Source organism: Pristiophorus japonicus, chromosome 26, assembly GCF_044704955.1.
Source record: "Pristiophorus japonicus isolate sPriJap1 chromosome 26, sPriJap1.hap1, whole genome shotgun sequence".
Taxonomy (NCBI): domain Eukaryota; kingdom Metazoa; phylum Chordata; class Chondrichthyes; family Pristiophoridae; genus Pristiophorus; species Pristiophorus japonicus.
In genome coordinates, this window is record NC_092002.1 from 7,001,571 (window position 1) to 7,023,513 (window position 21,943).

Genomic DNA, 21,943 nt, shown 5'->3' on the forward strand with positions numbered 1-21,943 from the left:
TTCCACGCTTACATCCGAGCCAGGGTGTCCCTGGAGATGGAGCACGCGGAGAGCAAGAGCAAACAGCGGAAGGTGCTCACGACAACCCAAGCCCCCCACCCACCCGTCCCTCCAACCACCGTCTGCCCCACCTGTGACAGAGACTGTAGGTCCTGTATTAGAAACATAGAAAATAGGAGCAGGAGTCGGCCATTCAGCCCTTCGAGCTTGCACCGCCATTCAATACGATCATGGCTGATCCTCTATCTCAACACCATATTCCCGCTTTCTCCCCATACCCCTTGATGCCTTTTGTGTCTAGAAATCTATCTATCTCCCTCTTAAATATATTCAGTGACTTGGTCTCCACAGCCTTCTGTGGTAGAGAATTCCACAGGTTCACCACCCTCTGAGTGAAAACATTTCTCCTCATCTCGGTCCTAAATTTCCTACCCCATATCCTGAGGCTGTGACCCCTTGTTCTAGACTTCCCAGCCCAGGGAAACATCCTCCCCGTATCCAGTCTATCCAACCCCGTCAGACTTTTATACGTTTCAATGAGATCCCCTCTCATTCTTCTAAAATTGGATTCATCGGTCACCTGAGAACTCTTGTCCATCGACTCTGAGGGACTGCCTAAGAATTAAAAGGATAAACTGGTAATGTGTAGTGTGATTAAAAGAACATAAGAATATAAGACCACAAGAAATAGCAGGAGTAGGCCATACGGCCCCTCGAGCCTGCTCCGCCATTTAATACGATCAAGGCTGATCCGATCATGGACTCAGCTCCACTTCCCTGCCCACTCCCCATAACCCCTTATCTGTCTAAGAAACTGTCTATCTCTGTCTTAAATTTATTCAATGTCCCAGCTTTCTGAGGCAGCGAATTTCACAGGTTTACAACCCTCAGAGAGAAGAAATTCCTCCTCATCTCAATCCTAAATGGGCAGCCCCTTACTCTACCCCCTAGTTCTAGTCTCCCTCATCAGTGGAAATATCCTCTCTGCATCCACTACATAAACTAGGATTCTATTCCCTGGAAGATTAAAGGGGTGATTTGATTGAGGTGTTTGTTTTAGGATTTTGATAGAGCGGAGAGAGAGAAACGGTTTCCGCTGGAGGAGTTGAGGACAAGGGGTAATGTGTAGTGTGATTGTTAAACCTTTTGCTAATAAACCAACTAGTTCTCAACAGAGAGGTGTTGATGTGAATTCTTAAGCAAAGAACCCATGAAGCAAATATATTACAGCTGGTAATAGGCTCGGGAAACTGTTTGCAAACTTGGATTCCAGTTGCATAACTGGCTCTCTGTCTCAGGCCCGACCAAGTGTGTCATGTGTGACGCACTCACTGGCTAAACAACACCAGTTTTATACGACGTTCGTCAACCTCCTGCATTAGAGGATCGTGGTTGTTTGCCTGTCACGTGACACGTAAACCTCATGACGGATTACGTCGGATCGGGAAGCAGTCAACCATACGAACAAGGATATGAAACATGACAGCAGCCTGTGTCCAGGAATTAAAAGATTAATCCCCAGGACAATGCTGTGAGCAAAAGTTCAGGAGGAAAAAAAAATCACATAGATTGATATATAGATAGGAAAGAGGTTGATATGGACCCAGAGATAGAGAGAGCGTTAATTATGAGGGAGAGAGCGAGCAAGAAAAAGAAACAGAAAGCGAGAAAGGAGGAAAAAGAAAGAAAGGAGGGAAGAAGAGAATTAAAGAAGCAAGGAAAAGATAGAAATGAAAGGAGGCAACAAAAATATAAAAGGAAAAGAGGAGAAAAAATGAAAGGGAAAGATGGAAGGAAGAGAAAGATAGAATGTGGGAAAGAAAGAAGGAATTAAGAACATAAGAAATAGGAGGAGTCGGCCATTCGGCCCCTCGAACCCGCTCCGCCATTCAATGAGATCATGGCTGACCTTCGACCTCAACTCCACTTTCCCGCCCGATTCCCATATCCCTCGATTCCCTTAATATCCAAAAATCTATCGATCTCAGCCTTGAATATACTCAAAGACTGAGCCTCCACAGCCCTCTGGGGCAGAGAATTCCAAAGATTCACCACCCTCTGAGTGAAGAAGTTTCTCCTCATCTCAGTCCTAAATGGCCGACCCCTTATCCTGAGACTGTGACCCCTGGTTCTAGACTCCCCAGCCCGGGGGGGGGGAAACACCCTCCCTGCATCCACCCTGTCAATCCCTGTAAGAATTTTGTATGTTTCAATGAGATCACCTCTCATTCTTCTAAACTCTGCAGAATATCGGCCTAGTCTACTCAATCTCTCCTCATAGGACAATCTCCCCATCCCAGGAATCAGTCTGGTGAACCTTCGCTGCACTCCCTCTATGGCAAGTGTATCCTTCCTTAGGTAAGGAGACCAAAACTGTGCACAATACTCCAGGTGCGGTCTCACCAGGGCCCTGTATAATCGCAGTAAGACGTCTTTACTCTTATACTCAAATCCTCCTGTAATAAAGGCCAACAGACCATTTGCTTTAATCACTTGCTGTACCTGCGTGTTAACTTTCAGTGATTGGTGTACAAGGTCACCCAGGTCCCTCTGAACACCAACATTTCCCAATCTCTCACCATTTAAAAATACTCTGCTTTTCTATTTTGCCCACCGAAGTGGATAACTTCACATTTTCCCACATTATATTCCATTTGCCATGTTCTTGCCCACTCACTCAGCCTGTCTATATCCGCTTGAAGCCTCTTTGCATCCTCCTCACAACTTACATTCCCACCGAGCTTTGTATCATCAGCAAACTTGGATATATTACATTTGGTCCCCTCATCCAAATCATCGATATAGTTTGTGACTAGCTGGGGTCCTGACAGCACCCCACTAGTTACAGCCTGCCAACCCGAGAATGACCCGTTTATTCCTACTCTCTGTATCAGTCCGTTAACCAATCCTCAATCCATGTTAGTATATTACCCCCAATCCCATGAGCCCTAATTTTGTTCAATAACCTCTTGTGTGGCACCTTATCGAATGCCTTCTGAAAATCCAAATATACCACATCCACTGGTTCCCCCTTATCTATTCTGCTAGTTACATCCTCAAAATACTCGAACAGATTTATCACGTGATTTCCCTTTCATAAATCCATGTTGACTCTGGCTAATCCTATTATTTATTTCTAAGTGCCCTGTTACCACGTCTTTAATAATAGATTCGAGTTATATAATTGCAGTCTGGAGAGAAAAAAAAAGAGTAAAAGAGAATGAAAGAAAGAAATGCATTTATATAATGCCTTTCACGACCAATGGACATCTCAAAGCGCTTTACAGTCAATGAAGTAATTTTTGAAGTGTAGTCACTGTTGTAATGTGAGAAACGTGGCAGCCAACGTGCACAGCAAGCTCCCACAAACTGCAATGTGATAATGACCAGATCATCTGTTTTAGTGATGTTGATTGAGGGATAAATATTGGCCCCAGGACACCGGGGAGAACTCCCCTGCTCTTCTTCTAAATAGTGGCAGTGGGATCTTTTACGTCCACCTGAGAGAGCAGACGGGGCCTCGGTTTAACGTCTCATCCGAAAGACGGCACTCCTTCAGTGGTGCCCCTCCGACAGTGCGGCGCTCCCTCAGCGCCGCCCCTCCGACAGTGCGGCGCTCCCTCAGCGCCGCCCCTCCGACAGCGCGGCGCTCCCTCAGCACCGCCCCTCCGACAGTGCGGCGCTCCCTCAGCGCCGCCCCTCCGACAGTGCGGCGCTCCCTCAGCACCGCCCCTCCGACAGTGCGGCGCTCCCTCAGCACCGCCCCTCCGACAGTGCGGCGCTCCCTCAGCACTGCCCCTCCGACAGTGCGGCGCTCCCTCAGTACTGCACTGGGAGTGTCGGCCTAGATTTTTGTGCTCAAGTCCTTGTAGAGGGACTTGAACCCACAACCTTCTGACTCAGAGGCGAGAGTGCTGCCCACTGAGCCACAGCAGAAGAGAACAAAGCGAAAGAGGAAGAAAGAAGGGATGGAAAGAAGGAAAGGGTCAGCGCACATCAACATCTAATTTCTTAAGTCTCTGGAACCGCATTTATTGATTGGGTAGCGAATATGTGGGTCATGGACTTATTGACTTGAAAGAAGGGAGCCTCAAACTCTTGTGTGACGATCATATGTGGTGTTATATATGTAAACCTGTAAATTCCTTGTGTAACCACCAGAGGGCTCATCCCCTGGAGTCCCAAGGGATCCCACAATCCCTTGGGAGCACCTGTACTTAAGGAGGCCTCACAGGCTGGAGAAGGACTCTGGAGACCTGTAATAAAAGACTACGGTCACACTTTACTTTGAGCTCACAGTATCTGGTCAGACTCTTTATTCATACATAACATGTGGCATTTAATTACAACCCACTAACCAAGAGCACACCTTGCCGTCCAATCCCCGGCAGTGTCACTGTTGCTCAGTGGGTAACACACTCGCCTGAGTCAGAAGATCAGGGGGAGTTCTCCCCGGTGTTCTGGGGCCAATATTTATCCTTCAATCAATATAACAACAACAGATGATCTGGGTCATTATCACATTGCCGTTTGTGGGAGCTTGCTGTGCGCAAATTGGCTGCTGCGTTTCCTACATTGCAACAGCGACTACACTCCAAAAAGCACTTCACAAGAACATAAGAAATAGGAGCAGGAGTCAGCCATTCGGCCCCTCGAGCCTGCTCCGCCATTTAATAAGATCATGGCTGATCTGATCTTGGGCTCAGCTCCACTTCCCTGCCCACTCCATATAACGCCTTGTGCAAAATCTGTCTATCTCCACCTTGTTCAATGACCCAGCCTCCACAGCTCTCTGGGCAGAGAATTCCACAGATTCACAACCCTCAGAGAGAAGAAATTCCTCCTCATCTCAGTTCTAAATGGGCGACCCCTTAGTCTTAAACTATACCCCCTAGGTGACCCCTTATTCTTAAACTCTGCCCCCTAGTGACCCCTTATTCTTAAACTATGCCCCCTAGTGACCCTTTATTCTTAAACAATGCCCCCTAGTGACCCCTTATTCTTAAACTATGTCCCCTAGGTGACCCCTTATTCTTAAACTATGCCCCCATTGTCTGAGAAGCACTTTGGAACATCCTGAGGTTTTGAACGGCACTCTATAAACGCAAGACTTTCTTTCTTTTGTACCGGAGACATTTTCAGTTGAACGAAATGTTTCAGATATAGAAAGTGTGGGGGCTGATCTCCCCTCTCCGCAACCCCCCCCCACCCCGATCTGCATGTTCAGAATGTTAATGAGATGACTCAGCCACACGGCTATATCGAGCGTGTGTGTGGGTGATGCAGTGACTTTTGTTTGACTTAGCTGACAGACGTCATCGGGGAGGGGGTGGAGGGGGGGGGGGGAATATAAATCAAAGGCTGCAGCAACAAACGCATTAAAATCCCGTCTGTCCGGCGAGCGGTGACATTCGGCAAGACATCCCCGTGCACCATCCGCGGCACACCTCCCCTTCACCCAGTAACGCCCCCCCGCCCGCCCTCAGCCCTCCTCCCGCTGTTCCACGTTCTGGCTGCCAACTATCCAGCATTTGCCCAGGACCCCCCAATAATTAGAGATTAATTAGAGCGTACTGCCCCGGGCAAAAAACCCCGGTGGCGACAATCGTCGGGGCAATCGGAAAACGCTGCTTTCGTTTCAAGTTTTCTTGGAACGCTCCCCCATCAAAGATGGGGGAAAAGACCGAAGCTGTGGTTTTCGGTCCCCACCACAAACTGCGTTCCCCAGCCGCTGACTCCATCCCTCTCCCCAACTCCTGTCTGAGGCTGAACCAGGCTGCTCGCGACCTTGGTGCCATAATAGCTGACCCGGAAACCTGCTTTCGATCACATATCCGCAGCTTAACAACCTCAGTATCATCATCATCATCAGAGGCAGTCCCTCGAAGCGAGGGCGACTTGCTTCCTCGCCAAAAAGGGACGAGTTCACAGCACAGTCTACAGAGTCTATTTAAAAGGAGTCTCTATGAACTACAGCAAACAGAACTCATGATCGAAATTACAGCGACTTCTCTCGATTAAAGCAGGGTTATTGCTCCAGCAAAATGCAAGTGGGTGGAGGGCAGTTACACAATACAAGTTATAAGAAATAGGAGCAGGAGTAGGCCATACGGCCCCTCGAGCCTGCTCCGCCATTTAATACTGATCCAATCATGGACTCAGCTCCACTTCCCCGCCCCCTTATCCCCTTATTTAAGAAACTGTCTCTCTCTCTGCCTTAAATTTATTCAATGTCCCGGCTTCCACAGCTCTCTGAGGCAGCGAATTCCACAGATTTACAACCCTCCGAGAGAAGAAATTTCTCTTCATCTCAGTTTTAAATGGGCCGCCCCTTATTCTAAGATCATGCCCCCTAGTTCGAGTCTCCCCCATCAGTGGAAACATCTTCTCTGCATCCACCTTGTCAAGCCCCCTCATAATCTTTCGATAAGACCACCTCTCATTCTTGTGCATGAAATGAAATTGTAGTCACTCCAGCCGTGATTGACGGTGGAATTACCCAATCAGCTCCATTCTGGACGGGAATAATGGTGTCGCTATATTACTTTTGATTGGATACACGGCACAGAAACAGGCCATTCGGCCCAGCCAGTCCGTGCTGGCGTTTATACTCCACTCGAGCCTCCTCCCGTCTTTCCTCATCTAACTCTATCAGCCTAAACCTCTATTCCCTTCTCTCCCACATGCTTGTCCAGCCTCCCCTTAAATGCATCGATACTATTCGCCTCAACCACTCCCTGTGGCAGCGAGTTCCACATTCTCACTGCTCTCTGGGTAAAGAAGTTTCTCCTGAATTCCCCATTGGATTTCTGGGTGACGATCTTATATTGATGGCCTCTAGTTATGCTCTTCCCCACAAGTGGAAACATTCTCTCTGTATCCACTCCATCAAAACCTTTCATCATTTTAAAGTCCTAGGTTACCCCTCAGCCTTCTTTTTTCAAGAGAAAAGAGACCCAGCATGTTCATCCTTTCCTGATATGTATACCCTCGCATTTCTGGTATTGTCCTTGTAAATCTGCTCTGCGCCCTCTGCAGTGCCTCTCTATCCTTTTTATAATATGGCGACCAGAACTGTACGCAGTACTTGAAGTGTGGTCTAACCAAGGTTCGATACAGGGTTAGCATAACTTCCCTACTTTTCAATTCTATACCTCTAGAAATAAACCCTTGTTCTTGGTTTGCTTTTGGGCTATATGCAGCCATACGTGGAAAGGCCCCTATTCAAATAGGACGCCTGGGTCCTAATGCTTACCCTCCAGTAGGAAGATGTTGACACACTAAGGCATGTCCGAATTCAAAAGCTCACTGCGTAGGAGGGGGGCATGGAGGTATGTGGTTGCAGAACCAATGTCCCATCACTCCGCGGCAGAGGTCAAGAGGACGTTGGTTAGGCTAGCGAGCAACGTTGTCTCATCCCCCCGCCCTCCCTCCCACGCACCCGCCCACCCCCCCGCCCCCCCCTCGCACCCTCCCTCCCCACGCACCCTCCCTCCCAACCCCCCCCTCCCACGCACCCCCCCCAACGCACCCTCCCTCCCACGCACCCCCCACACACACCCTCCCTCCCACCCCCCCCCACCCTCCCTCCCACGCACCCCCCACCACACACCCTCCCTCCCACCCCCCCACCACACACCCTCCCTCCCACCCCCCCACCACACACCCGCCCTCCCACCCCCCCACCACACACCCGCCCTCCCACCCCCCCCCACACACCCGCCCTCCCACCCCACCCCCACACATCCTCCCACACCCTCCCTCCCATCCCCCCCGACACACCCTCCCACACACCCTCCCTCCCTCCCATTCCCCCTCCCACACACCCTCCCTCCCTCCCCCCTCACACCCTCCCTCCCATTCCCATACCCACCTTCCCATTCCCACATCCTCCGTCCCATTCCATCCCCCCCACACCCTCCCTCTCACACAGCCTCCCTCCCATTCCCCCTCCCACACACCCTCCCTCCCATTCCCCCCCCCACACCCTCCCTCCCATTCCCTCCCCCACACCCTCCCTCCCATTCCCCCCCCCACACCCTCCCTCCCATTCCCCCCCCCACACACTCCCTCCAACCTGCCTCCATTCCCTTTCCCCCCATACCCTCCCACCCAACGACACTGGTTTCGAAGAAGCTCCTTACGTTAGTGGGGCCGGATACCTTCCTCCGGTCCGGGATCTCCGACTTGTTGGGGTTGTTGGCACTGCTGACCATGGGGCTGGAGGGCGGGGCCCCGCTCCTGTTGCTGCCAGTGACACCGCTGCCGGTCACCGTGCTGCCGCTTACTTTGCGGGATGGGACGCGGTCCTCCTTCAGGTCGTTGTCGGCCGTGCTGGTCTGGCTCCGCTTCGGGTGAGAGGTCAGGGCGGCTGGCCCACCTGTGGGGAAACAACGGCACACTCCCGTTAACCGTTCATACAGCAACTAACCCCTGCTTCCTCCTCCGTCACTGCAACACAGAATCTATTTAATCAGCGCGCCATACCAAACAGTCTACAGTGTCTATTTAATCAGCACACTACAGCAAACAGTCTACAGTGTCTATTTAATCAGCACACTACAGCAAACAGTCTACAGTGTCTATTTAATCAGCGCACTACAGCAAACAGTCTAGTGTCTATTTAATCAGCACACTACAGCAAACAGTCTACAGTGTCTATTTAATCAGCACACTACAGCAAACAGTCTACAGTGTCTATTTAATCAGTGCACTACAGCAAACAGTCTACAGTGTCTATTTAATCAGTGCACTACAGCAAACAGTCTACAGTGTCTATTTAATCAGCGCACTACAGCAAACAGTCTACCGTGTCTATTTAATCAGCGCACTATAGCAAACAGTCTACAGTGTCTATTTAATCAGTGCACTACAGCAAACAGTCTACAGTGTCTATTTAATCAGCGCACTACAGCAAACAGTCTACCGTGTCTATTTAATCAGCGCACTATAGCAAACAGTCTAGTGTCTATTTAATCAGTGCACTACAGCAAACAGTCTAGTGTCTATTTAATCAGCGCACTATAGCAAACAGTCTACAGTTTCTATTTAATCAGCGCACTACAGCAAACAGTCTACAGTGTCTATTTAATCAGTGCACTACAGCAAACAGTCTACCGTGTCTATTTAATCAGCGCACTATAGCAAACAGTCTACAGTGTCTATTTAATCAGCGCACTACAGCAAACAGTCTACCGTGTCTATTTAATCAGCGCACTATAGCAAACAGTCGACAGTGTCTATTTAATCAGCGCACTACAGCAAACAGTCTACCGTGTCCATTTAATCAGCGCACTATAGCAAACAGTCTACAGTGTCTATTTAATCAGCGCACTACAGCAAACAGTCTACAGTGTCTATTTAATCAGCGCACTATAGCAAACAGTCTACAGTGTCTATTTAAAAAGAGTCTCTACGAACTGCAGCAAATAGAACATATGACCGAAAGCACAGCAACTTCTCAGAAAGGTCAGGCACGGGGCAGGTTAGGCGTCAGGTGGGGCTCAGTGGGTTACACTCTCTCGCGCCCTCGAGTCAGAAGGTTTGTGGGTTTGAGTCCTGCTCCAGGGACTTGAGCTTGTAAATCCAGGCCAACACTCCCGGCGCAGTGCTGAGGGAGTGCCGCACTGCCGGAGGTGCCGTCTTTTGTATAATTAGAAAATAACCGCCAACACAAAAAACACAAAGCAAACGCAAAGGATAATAGGTCCTTCTCTCTGAACGATGAGGAAACCATTCTCTCTCTCTCTCTCCCGTTCCCCCTCCTCACTCCGCCGATACCCTCTTTGCTCTCTCAGGCCACCGTCTGCTCTCTCAGGTGGACGTAAAAGATCCCATGGCCACTATTTCGAAGAAGAGCAGTGGAGATGTCCTGGGGCCAATATTTATCCCTCAAACAGCATCACTAAAAACAGATTATCTGGGTCATTATCACAGTGCTGTTTGTGGGAGCTTGCTGTGCGCAAATTAGCTGCCGCGTTTCCCACATTACAACAGTGACTACAATTCACAGACTACCTCATTGTCTGTAAAGCCCTGGGGCACTATATAAAGTTAAAATCTTTTTTTTTTTATAAACGTAACGAGGAATGACCCTTGTCCTCTACCCCAACTTCAAGAGAGAAATTCCTTTTCCCCGGCCAGCCAAATGTAAGCGAGAAGGGGCGGGTTTATTCTGTGACCGCTAGGCCTAGATTGTGCGCTCAAATCTGCGGGGACACTTGAACCCACACCTCCCACTGACCCAGGGGTGAAGCGCCTCGGGACATTTTGCTACGCTAACTGCGCTATATAAATGCAAATTGTCGTTCTTGGCAGGACACGAAATTCGGTTGAAGGGCGCTAATATCGGGTTGGCGCTAAATTTAACGTGGATGATTATTAGCGACGGGAACAGCAAAATTCCAATGTTGCGTCCCGAGAGTGGAGGGGAGCACTGAGGGAGATGTTCCACACTTCTCTCAGGAAGGTCAATGGTATCTTGGCCTTTATTGCAAAGGGGATGGAGTATAAAAGCAGGGAAGTCTTGCTACAGCTATACAGGGTATTGGTGAGGCCACACCTGGAGTACTGCGTGCAATTTTGGTTTCCATATTTACGAAAGGATACACTTGCTTTGGAGGCAGTTCAGAGAAGGTTCACTCGGTTGATTCCAGGGATGAGGGGGTTTGACTTATGAGGAAAGGTTGAGGAGGTTGGGCCTCTACTCATTGGAATTCAGAAGAATGAGAGGTGATCTTATCAAGACATATTATGAGGGGGCTCGACAAGGTGGATGCAGAGAGGATGTTTCCACTGATGGGGGAGACTAGAACTAGGGGGCACGATCTTAGAATAAGGGGCCGCCCATTTAAAACTGAGATGAGGAGAAATTTCTTCTCTCAGAGGGTTGTAAATCTGTGGAATTTGCTGCCTCAGAGAGCTGTGGAAGCTGGGACATTGAATATATTTAAGACAGAAATAGACAGTTTCTTAACCGATAAGGGGGCGGGCAGGGAAGTGGAGCTGAGTCCATGATCGGATCAGCCAAGATCGTATTGCATGGCGGAGCAGGCTCGAGGGGCCGTATGGCCGACTCCTGCTCCTATTTCTAATGTTTCTTATATCCCGTTGCTAAAGAGCCGGCTGCATAGCACCCTAAGGGAGGCCTCCCTGCAAACAAACAACAAAAAGAAACACCTCCTGGACATTATTCGCCCCAAATAAAGTTAAATGGCAAAAAAGACAAAAATTCCAACGGCCACGCACACGTTTACCCGATGCAGTCACAGCCTTTCCCTTCGTGCCCCGGGACAGCGCAGCGCGGCCAGGCTTTCTCCGGCGGGGGCGCGACGGGCGGCGGGCAAACCGACGTTTGTTTCCGCGTCGCGACCTGGGGGGGGGGGGGAGGGGGGGGCGTTGCACACCGGCACGGCCCGATGCTCCCGGCCGATACTCCTCCGCACCGCCGGCACCGGCAAACTGAAGTTGCCGCACGGCGCTACTGTCAACGTGCGCTGGCGCTAACCCTTTAGCGCCCCTCAGTGGAGGGGGGGGGAGCGCTATCCAACTGAATTTCTCCCCCACGCCGAGTTAGTGTTTTATTTTGGGGGGGGGGGGGGGGAGGGGGTGTTGGGCCCCACCCTCCCTCCCCATTTCTTTGCTGCCCCTCGGCACGGCCCGGGACGGGATGGAGGCGGGCGGAAGGGCCGCAGTGGTGTAAACATAGAAACATAGAAAATAGGTGCAGGAGTAGGCCATTCGGCCCTTCTAGCCTGCACCGCCATTCAATGAGTTCATGGCTGAACATGAAACTTCAGTACCCCATTCCTGTTTTCTCGCCATACCCCTTGATCCCCCGAGTAGTAAGGACTACATCTAACTCCCTTTTGAATATATTTAGTGAATTGGCCTCAACTACTTTCTGTGGTAGAGAATTCCACAGGTTCACCACTCTCTGGATGAAGAAGTTTCTCCTCATCTCGGTCCTAAATGGCTTACCCCTTATCCTTAGACTGTGACCTCTGGTTCTGGACTTCCCCAACATCGGGAACATTCTTCCTGCATCCAACCTGTCCAAACCCATCAGAATTTTAAACGTTTCTATGAGGTCCCCTCTCACTCTTCTGAACTCCAGTGAATACAAGCCCAGTTGATCCAGTCTTTCTTGATAGGTCAGTCCCACCATCCCGGGAATCAGTCTGGTGAACCTTCGCTGCACTCCCTCAATAGCAAGAATGTCCTTCCTCAAGTTAGGAGACCAAAACTGTACACAATACTCCAGGTGTGGCCTCACCAAGGCCCTGTACAACTGTAGCAACACCTCCCTGCCCCTGTACTCAAATCCCCTCGCTATGAAGGCCAACATGCCATTTGCTTTCTTAACCGCCTGCTGTACCTGCATGCCAACCTTCAGTGACTGATGTACCATGACACCCAGGTCTCGTTGCCCCTCCCCTTTTCCTAATCTGTCACCATTCAGATAATAGTCTGTCTCTCTGAAGTGTACTCACTGAAGTCGCTGTGCCGTCGCTGCCGGTGGTAGGTGGACGAGCTGCGTTGGCTCTTGCTGTGCGTCGAGCTCTGGCTGGTGGTGCTGGTGTTCAGCTCGTTGCTGGGCCGCACCTTGGCTAGCGAAAGGTTGCTGCCCGAGCGCGAGTCACTGCCGTCCAACTGCAAGGCGGAAAGAAGCAAAAAAAAAATAAAATAAAATTGACAAAGAAGATCCAGGCGTGGCAGCGGTCATTTTGGTCCCTCCCAATTTACAAAGTCTCCTCAAAGCGCCTACTTCCAGGTTGCCAACGCCCAACGTTGAGTATATTCAAGACTGAGATCGATAGATTTGGGGATATTAAGGGAATCGAGGGATTATGGGGATCGTGCAGGCAAGTGGAGTTGAGGTCGAAGGTCAGATCGGCCATGACCGCATTGAATGGCGGAGCAGGCTCAAGGGGCCGAATGGCCGACTCCTGCTCCTATTTCTTATGTTAACAGTTCCAAAAGCAAACTAAAGGGTAAGAATGGAGAACAGCCATTAACTCAAGTACAAGTGGTTACAGTAAGGCACGGCCAACCCAGAGGTCAAAGTGCACCATAAGAACATAATGACGTAATAAGAGCAGGAGTCGGCCATTCGGCCCCTCGAGCCTGCTCCGCCATTCAGTAAGATCGCGGCTGATCTGATCTTGGCCTCAACGCCACTTCCCTGCCCGCTCCCCTTAACCCTTTGTTCCCTTATCGTTCAAAAATCTGTCTATCTCCGCCTTAAATTTATTCAATGACCCAACCCTCACAGCTCCCTGGGGCAGAGAATTCCACAGATTCACAACCCTCAGAGAGAAATTCCTCCTCATCTCCGTTTTAAATGGGCGACCCCTTATTCTGAGACTATGGCCCCTAGTTCTAGATTCCCCCCACGAGGGGAAATATCCTCTCTGCATCTACCCTGTCGAGCCCCCCCAGAATCTTAATACGTCTCAATAAGATCACCTCTCATTCTTCTAAACTCCAATGAGTACAGGCCCAACCTGCTCAACCTTTCTTCATATGACAACCCCTTCATCCCAGGAATCAACCCGAGTGAATCTTGGTTATGGTGTCATTTGGAACTGCGATCAATCTGGTCACATGAGGGCGAGCACCAGGAATATAACCAGGGAAGCCTCCAGATTGTTGTCAAAACCCAACTCATTCATCACTGTCCTACAGGAGAGGGGAGCCACCCCTCCCCACCCACCCCCCGCCGACCCCCTCTGGCCTACATGTGACTCCAGTCCCATATGGTGTGGATGATGCTTAATGCCCCCACCACCCCAGCTGTATACAATTGCTGCGAAGTTGAAGAAGATAACCGGACGGGTCTATCAACAGCGTCTCAGGCATTGCCTCTGGACGAGGCGAAGTTAATCCCAATCCAGCCCTCCCTACTAACAGCTGGAGGCACTGGTGCCCAAGTTAGGAGAGGTGTCCCATGGACTCGCTAAACACCAGCCCCCACAGCAGCTGTACCCACAGAGTCGTAGCTGTCAGTCAACGTCTCAAACTCCTCCCATCACCACCCCGGGCTGTGAGCCAGTGTTGGTGAACAAGTTCAAGGCGGTTAATCATCTCCCAACCCTTAAACGCTGGAGTAGGAGTTTGGTCTCATTCTCGGCCTAGTTCCTGAAGAGCGAGGGACCCACACCACAAAACCACCTTAACTTGGCACAAAGAGACACCACGCCATGCGGGAATTGGAAAATGACACACTAGAACCAAAGGCGACATGAGGAAAAACCTTTTTTATGTAGTTGGTCCGACCACAACTGGAGTACTGTGTCCAATTCTGGGCCCCGCACTTTAGGAAGGATGTGAAGGCCTTAGAGACGGGTGCAGAAAAGATTTACGAGAATGGTTCCAGGGATGAGGGACTTCAGTGACGTGGATAGACTGGAGAAGCTGGGGTTGTTCTCCTCGGAGCAGAGAAGGTTGAGAGGAGATTTGATCGAGGTGTTCAAAATCATGAGGGGTCTCGAGAGTAGATCGAGAAAAACTGTTCCCATTGGCGGAAGGGTCGAGGACCAGAGGGACACAGATTTAAGGCGATTGGCAGAAGAACCAAAGGCGACACGAGGGAAAACGTTTTTACGCAGCGAGTGGTTAGGATCTGGAATGCGCTGCCTGAGAGGGTGGTGGAGGCAGACTCGAACGCGGCTTTCAAAAGGGGAGTTGGCTAAGTCCCTGAAGGGGAAATAAATTGCCGGGCTACGGGGAAAGGGCGGGGGAGTGGGACTGGCTGAGGTGCTCTCGCAGAGAGCCGGCACGGCCTCCTGTGTTGTGACCATTCTCTGATTCTATGATGTCCTCAACCATAGACTCCAGACCCTCTCAGTGCATCGGTTCGAACAGCTCCGTCCCACCACACACACTCTCACAGAACGGTAGGGTCAGTTCCTGACGCGCAAACAGTGCAAACTATCGCAGCAGCAAGTGAATGGGCGTCCATTCAACACCATCTGTAGGTCATGTTCCAAAGCAGGAATGTGCCACCTGACGGAGCGACTGAGGGGGGCGGGGGGGGGGGAATGGAATGGCCCAAGGGAACGACAAGGCAACATAATGGTTATGTTACAGGTCTAAAGGAGTTTTTTTCTTAAGAGCTTTCGCGACTAAATCCAGCACCAGAGGGCGTGAATCGCCACACACATTTCTGCATTCCTCTTGCAGAACAAGGGGTACGGTGGCATAGCGGTTATGTCACAGGACCAGTAATCCCGAGGCCTGGACTGATGATCCGGAGACCCGAGTTCGAATCCCACCACGGCAGCTGGGGAATTTAAATTCAGTTAATTAAATAAATATGGAATTAAAAAGCTCGTGTCAGTAATAGTGACCATTGACTACCGGATTGTCGGGTTCACTAATGCCCCTTTAGGGAAGGAAATCTGCCGCCCTTACTCGGTCTGGCCGATATGTGACTCCAGACCCACAGCGATGTGGTTGATCATGAACTGCCCTCTCTGAAATGGCCCCAGCGAGACACTGCGTCGTACCAAACCGCTCCGACAAAGTCAGCACCTTCACCCCACGGGACTGCAGCGGTTCAAGAAGGCGGCTCACCACCACCTTCTCAAGGGGGCAATTAGGGATGGGCAATAAATGCCGGCCTTGCCAGCAACACCCACATCCCGAGAACGAATAAATAAAAATTAAACAAAATTCCTAACACACAAGCTGTGGAAATGATCACAGCAGCAGGTGAATGGGCGTTCGTTCAACACCGTCTGTAGGTCTTGTTTCGGAGGAGGAATGTGCCACCTGATGGAGCGACGGAGGGGGAAATGGATCAGCCCAACTCAGCCCCTCCACGACACACAGTTGGCTCCAATTTGTACGCAGGAGCTTAGACCCTTTACTCTGCTGTTTTTCCCCCTCTTATTTCCTCATGTAATATTGCACTCGATCGAGGAGAGAGTTGCATTGAGGCAACTCCGTGCTCGGGCTCAGTGCCAAACCAATGTAATATACTGCTCCACCCAGTGGACTACTGTGGTAATGCAACTGATGTGGAACAAATAAAAGGAACATGTGACCATGTCACCTGACAAGTTCCTATGTAACGGAGCCATCTTGTAATTATGTGTTTATGATGCGGTAAAGAAGATATTGCATAGCCCCGCACCAGGTCAGGTGTAACGGTGGGTGAGATGTCCAGGGCAACTCCTCTTTGCTCTGCTCAAACACCCAACCTCAAAAAAACTTCATTCCTGTGCCTTTGCATCAATTCCATTTCTCTTCCATCATGCCAATTTAGTGCCAAATTATGTAACTTTCTGGCTATGCCTCGGACCCACTGGAACTTGGGTCTGTAAACTGTCCCAGATTCGTTTTATTCAGGAATCTTACAGTGCAGCGTTGCCTCTCATGGAAAATTACTGCACAGGAGGCCCATCGTGTCCGCGCCGGTCGAAAAAGAGCTACCCAGCCTAATCCCACTTTCCAGCTCTCGGTCCGTAGCCCTGTAGGTTACGGCACTTCAGGTGCACATCCAAGTACTTGTTAAATGTGGTGAGGGTTTCTGCCTCTACCACCCTTTCGGGCAGTGAGTTCCGCCCCAGACCCCCAACACCCTCTGGGTGAAGAAACGTTTCCTCATCTCCCCTCCAATCCCTCCACCAATTGCTTTAAGGGGAGTAAGGGGTGATGGGGAGCGGGCAGGGAAGTGGAGCTGAGTCCATGATCGGATCAGCCATGGTCGTATTAAATGGCGGAGCAGGCTCGAGGGGCCGTATGGCCGACTCCTGCTCCTATTTCTTATGTTCTTACGTTGTTGACCTCTCTGCTAAGCGAAATAGGTCCTCCCTATCCACTCTATCCAGGCCCCTGATAATTTTACACACCTCAATTAAACCTCCCCTCAGCCTCCTCCGTTCCAAGGAAAACAACCCCAGCCTATCCAATCCTTCCTCATAGCTGAAGTTTTCCAGTCCTGGCAACATCCTGGTAAATCCCCTCTCCAGTGCAATCACATCTTCCTGTAACGCGGTGACCGGAACTGCACGCAGTACTCCAGCTGCGGCCTATCTAGTGTGGTGTACAGTTTTCAAGCATAACCCCACCCTCCTGCTCTTGTATTCTATGCCTCGGCCTTTCGTTCAATCAGTTTGCGGTTGGAATTGAACCTTGGTGCCAGAGGCGAGAAATCACCATGACAACCCATTGATCCGCCCACAGCGCAGATTGACGTGCTGGAGGTGTGGCCTTTTACCTCACTTTTGTTCCTGCCCAGGAGCAGGTAGGTAGCCGTCACTTCGTTGTACTTGTGCTTGGTCAGAGCTTCTTTGATTTCTTCCCGCGTGTAACCCATTGCGACCATCAATTCTATCGAAGAAACACAGGAGATAGTATTAGTTTGAGGTGCCCCTCGTATCGAGGATGACTTGCTTCCACACCAAAAAGGGGATGCGTTCACGGGTATTTCAATGAGGGACCTGATAAGAACATAAGAAACAGGAGCAGGAGTAGGCCATACGGCCCCTCGAGCCTGCTCCGCCATTTAATACGATCATGGCTGATCCGATCATGGACTCAGCTCCACTTCCCTGCCCGCCCCCTTATCGGTTAAGAAACTGTCTATCTCTGTCTTAAATTTATTCAATGTCCCGGCTTCCACAGCTCTCTGAGGCAGCGAATTCCACAGATTTACAACCCTCAGAGAAGAAATTCCTCCTCAACTCTGTTTTAGATGTGTGGCCCCTTATTTTAAGATCATGCCCCCTAGTTCTGGTCTCCCCCATCAGTGGAAACATCCTCTCTGCATCCACCTTGTCAAGCCCCCTCATATTCCAAGTCCCGAACTACATCCTGAAGGGTGGAAGATGCCTGTGCGTGGATTTTTTTAACGTGGGGTGGCCGTTGCACACCAGCCACCACACGGGGCTTGACAGAGCGAGGTCTTAGTCCAGTGGCAAGGGTTAACCAGGACGGCTGGAGACCTGCTCTGCTGCACGGACCCAGTGCGCACACATATCGCACAGTGTGGGCTGGGCCCGTGCTGCCCCAGGGCTCCAAACTCTCGCCTCTCCTGGGCCCTAAACTCTCGCCTCTCCTGGGCCCTAGACTCTCGCCTCTCCTGGGCCCTAGACTCTCGCCTCTCCTGGGCTCTAGACTCTCGCCTCTCCTGGGCCCTAGACTCTCGCCTCTCCTGGGCCCTAAACTCTCGCCTCTCCTGGGCCCTAAACTCTCGCCTCTCCTGGGCCCTAAACTCTCGCCTCTCCTGGGCCCTAAACTCTCGCCTCTCCTGGGCCCTAAACTCTCGCCTCTCCTGGGCCCTAAACTCTCGCCTCTCCTGGGCCCTAAACTCTCGCCTCTCCTGGGCCCTAAACTCTCGCCTCTCCTGGGCCCTAAACTCTCGCCTCTCCTGGGCCCTAAACTCTCGCCTCTCCTGGGCCCTAAACTCTCGCCTCTCCTGGGCCCTAAACTCTCGCCTCTCCTGGGCCCTAAACTCTCGCCTCTCCTGGGCCCTAAACTCTCGCCTCTCCTGGGCCCTAAACTCTCGCCTCTCCTGGGCCCTAAACTCTCGCCTCTCCTGGGCCCTAAACTCTCGCCTCTCCTGGGCCCTAAACTCTCGCCTCTCCTGGGCCCTAAACTCTCGCCTCTCCTGGGCCCTAAACTCTCGCCTCTCCTGGGCCCTAAACTCTCGCCTCTCCTGGGCCCTAAACTCTCGCCTCTCCTGGGCCCTAAACTCTCGCCTCTCCTGGGCCCTAAACTCTCGCCTCTCCTGGGCCCTAAACTCTCGCCTCTCCTGGGCCCTAAACTCTCGCCTCTCCTGGGCCCTAAACTCTCGCCTCTCCTGGGCCCTAAACTCTCGCCTCTCCTGGGCCCTAAACTCTCGCCTCTCCTGGGCCCTAAACTCTCGCCTCTCCTGGGCCCTAAACTCTCGCCTCTCCTGGGCCCTAAATTCTCGCCTCTCCTGGGCCCCGATCAAAAATAAAGCAGTCAGTAACAGGACATCAATTAGTCTCCTCTTACTGTGGAGACATCAAGTATCGACACGATTTTCTGCTGATGTTAATAATCCTTCAACTAGGCTGGAGTTTAATATTTTGATATTTCAAATAACAGGGGATAGACAAGCACACAGTGTCACACAGGTCTCCGCGGCATCGCAGCTCCTCCATTCAGAGACGGATGAGGTGTCCCATGGACTCGTTGAACAACAGCCTCCACGGCAGTTGTATCCACAGAGTTGTAGCTGTCAGCCATGTCTCAGACTCCTCCCCGGGCCGTGAGCCAGTGTTGGTGAACAAGTTCAAGGCGGCTAATCGCCTCCCAACCCTTGAATGCTGGACCGGGAGTTTGGTCCCATTCTCGGCCTAGCTCCTCATGAGCGAGGGGGCCCACACCACAAAACCACCTTAACTTGGCACAAAGGGACACCAAACTAACATCGATAATGTTTTGTTAGCCAAGGGTGTTAAGGCTTACGGAACAAAAACAGAGATGAGAAGGAATTTATTCTCAGAGGGTGGTGAATCTGTGGAATTCTCTGCCCCGGAGAGCTGGGACATTGAATATATTTAAGGTGGAGATAGACAGATTATTGAAGGATAAGGGAGTAAAGAGTTATGGGGAGCGGGCAGGGAAGTGGAGCTGAGGCCAAGATCAGAGCAGCCATGGTCTTATTGAATGGCAGAGCAATCTCGAGGGGCCGAATGGCCGACTCCTGCTCCTATAATGTTCTTATGTAGATGGAGTTAAGATACAGATCAGCCGTGATCTCATTGAATGGCGGAACAGGCTCGAGGGGCTGAATGGCCGACTCCTATTTCTTATGTTCTCCTGTTCCTATGGAGGGGAGGTGGACCTTCTCAACCTTTGAGGGGGGGGGCCCTTCCTCTTTTCCTTTTTTGTAGAGAAACGGAGGCCTTGATCACCAACACACGTGTCTTAAATAATCACCGAACGCGAGCAGCTTAAACAAGGCGGCTATGAATAAATGGCAGTGTTCGGCGCTGAACGAGTTTCCTTCCTCACCAATGCGCTTGTTGTCGCCCAGGTCCTGCTCGGGCTCCATGTACGGTCGAAGCTCCTCACCGTCACAGCCAACGTTTATCCATTTGTCCTTCATGATTTGCTGGAGAGACAGGGAGGGGTGGAGAGTTAGTGTTGGGCCCATTGACGTCGACCCACGGTGCTCGAGCTGACCGAAGGGGCAAACATCTGGTTCCTGACCAGACCGCCTGGCGAAATTGCTAAACAACAACCTGCCTTTAACACACTAAAATATCCCAAGGTGCTTTTCAGCTGACACCTGTGAGGTATGCGCCTGGTGAGCATGCTCACAGGTTGGTAGAGCTGTTGAGTTGGGAGTGGCTTAGCCAGTCACGAGATGTTCACAAGACTCAATAAAACCCCGGCCAGTTGGGTTCGGGGGATCCACGATGGGGCAGGTGGTTGTGAGCCTTGTGGACGGAACTGGTAATGTGTCGTGTGATTGTTAAACCCTTGCTAATAAACCAACTAGTTCTTAATAGCTAGTCACCCCCGGCAACCCCTCCCCTTCCCATGGCACCTTCCCATGCAAGCGCAGGAAATGCATCACCTGCCCCTTTACCTCCTTTCCCACTGTCCAGGGCCCCAAATGACCCATTTATCCCGACTCTCTGTTTTCTGTTAGTTAGCCAATCCTCTATCCATGCTAATATATTACCCCCAACCCCGTGAACTTTTATCTTGTGCAGTAACCTCTTTTGTGGCACCTAGTCAAAAATGCCTTCTGGAAATCCAAATACACCACATCCACTGGTTCCCCCTTATCCACCCTGCCCGTTACATCCTCAAAGAACTCCAGCAAATTTGTCAAACATGATTTCCCGTTCATAAAACCATGCTGACTGCTTGATAGAATTATGTTTTTCCAAATGTCCTGCTACTGCTTCCTTAATAACGGACACCAGCATTTTCCCAACGACAGATGTTAGGCTCACTGGTCTATAGATCACTGCTTTCTGTCTGCCTCCTTTTTTTTTTTTTTTAAATAGGGGCGTTTGTTACATTTGCAGTTTTCCAATCTGCTGGGACCGCCCCAGAATCCAGGGAATTTTGGTAGATTACAGCCAATGCATCCACAGTGCTCCAAGTGTGGTTTATGGAGACTAGAACTGTTCTCAGTACTTTGCATATTAAAGAGGAAAAATACACTTGTCAAATGCATATCCTTTGACATAAAACTACAGAGAGTTCATGCATGGACTAAGTACCAAATCTGATATACTACTATTTATCTCTCATCTGCTGCTCCCCCACCAATGTATATATCCTGTAACAAGCCCATATTGGTGCGTGGAGGGAGAGGAGCAGCCCTCTTGGTGGGGGCTTACCATGTTCCCTGGTCAACAGAGCTCCAATGCTATATTAAGAGGAAACGTTACAAAGGACACCCTCAAAGCCTCCATGATAAAGTGCAACATCCCCACCGACACCTGGGAGTCCCTGGCCAAAGACCAGTCCGCCCTGAGTGGAGGAAGTGCATCCGGGAGGGCACTGAGCACCTCGAGTCTCGTCGCCGAGAGCGTGCAGAAACCCAAGCGCAGGCAGCGGAAGGAGCGTGCGGCAAACCAGTCCCACCCACCCCTTCCCTCAACCACTGTCTGTCCCACCTGTGACAGGGACTGTGGCTCTCGTATTGGACTGTTCAGCCACCTAAGGACTCATTTTTAGAGTGGAAGCAAGTCTTCCTCGATTCTGAGGGGCTGCCTCTGATGATGATGAATGGTATAAACCACCAGGGAGGAGGGGGAAACGGAGTTCCAAAAGGTGGTTCTCGGATTCATGGCTTCTGGTTAAGTTCGGCTTACCTCTAGCGTACCCCGTTTGGCGGGGTTGAGTACGAGAAAGCGTTTGAGGATATTCTCGCAGTCGGTCGACATGTAGAAGGGGACTCGGTACTTCCCCCTCAGCACTCGCTCCCTCAGCTCCTGCGGAC

At 50.9% G+C, this 21,943-nt stretch overlaps 1 protein-coding gene across 3 annotated transcripts in view; it reads right to left on the reverse strand.

Annotated features, from left to right (window-relative positions):
- mark4b (MAP/microtubule affinity-regulating kinase 4b) overlaps positions 1-21,943 on the reverse strand; it is a 143,478-nt gene that overhangs the window by 16,270 nt on the left and 105,265 nt on the right. For all 3 annotated transcript variants that reach the window (XM_070867735.1, XM_070867733.1, XM_070867734.1), the window contains exons 9-13: positions 21,816-21,935; positions 19,993-20,092; positions 17,225-17,337; positions 12,492-12,651; positions 8,145-8,380 (exon numbers count right to left, since the gene is read on the reverse strand). In XM_070867735.1, the coding sequence (XP_070723836.1) occupies positions 8,145-8,380; positions 12,492-12,651; positions 17,225-17,337; positions 19,993-20,092; positions 21,816-21,935 (729 nt within the window). The remainder of the gene's footprint in view (positions 1-8,144; positions 8,381-12,491; positions 12,652-17,224; positions 17,338-19,992; positions 20,093-21,815; positions 21,936-21,943) is intronic.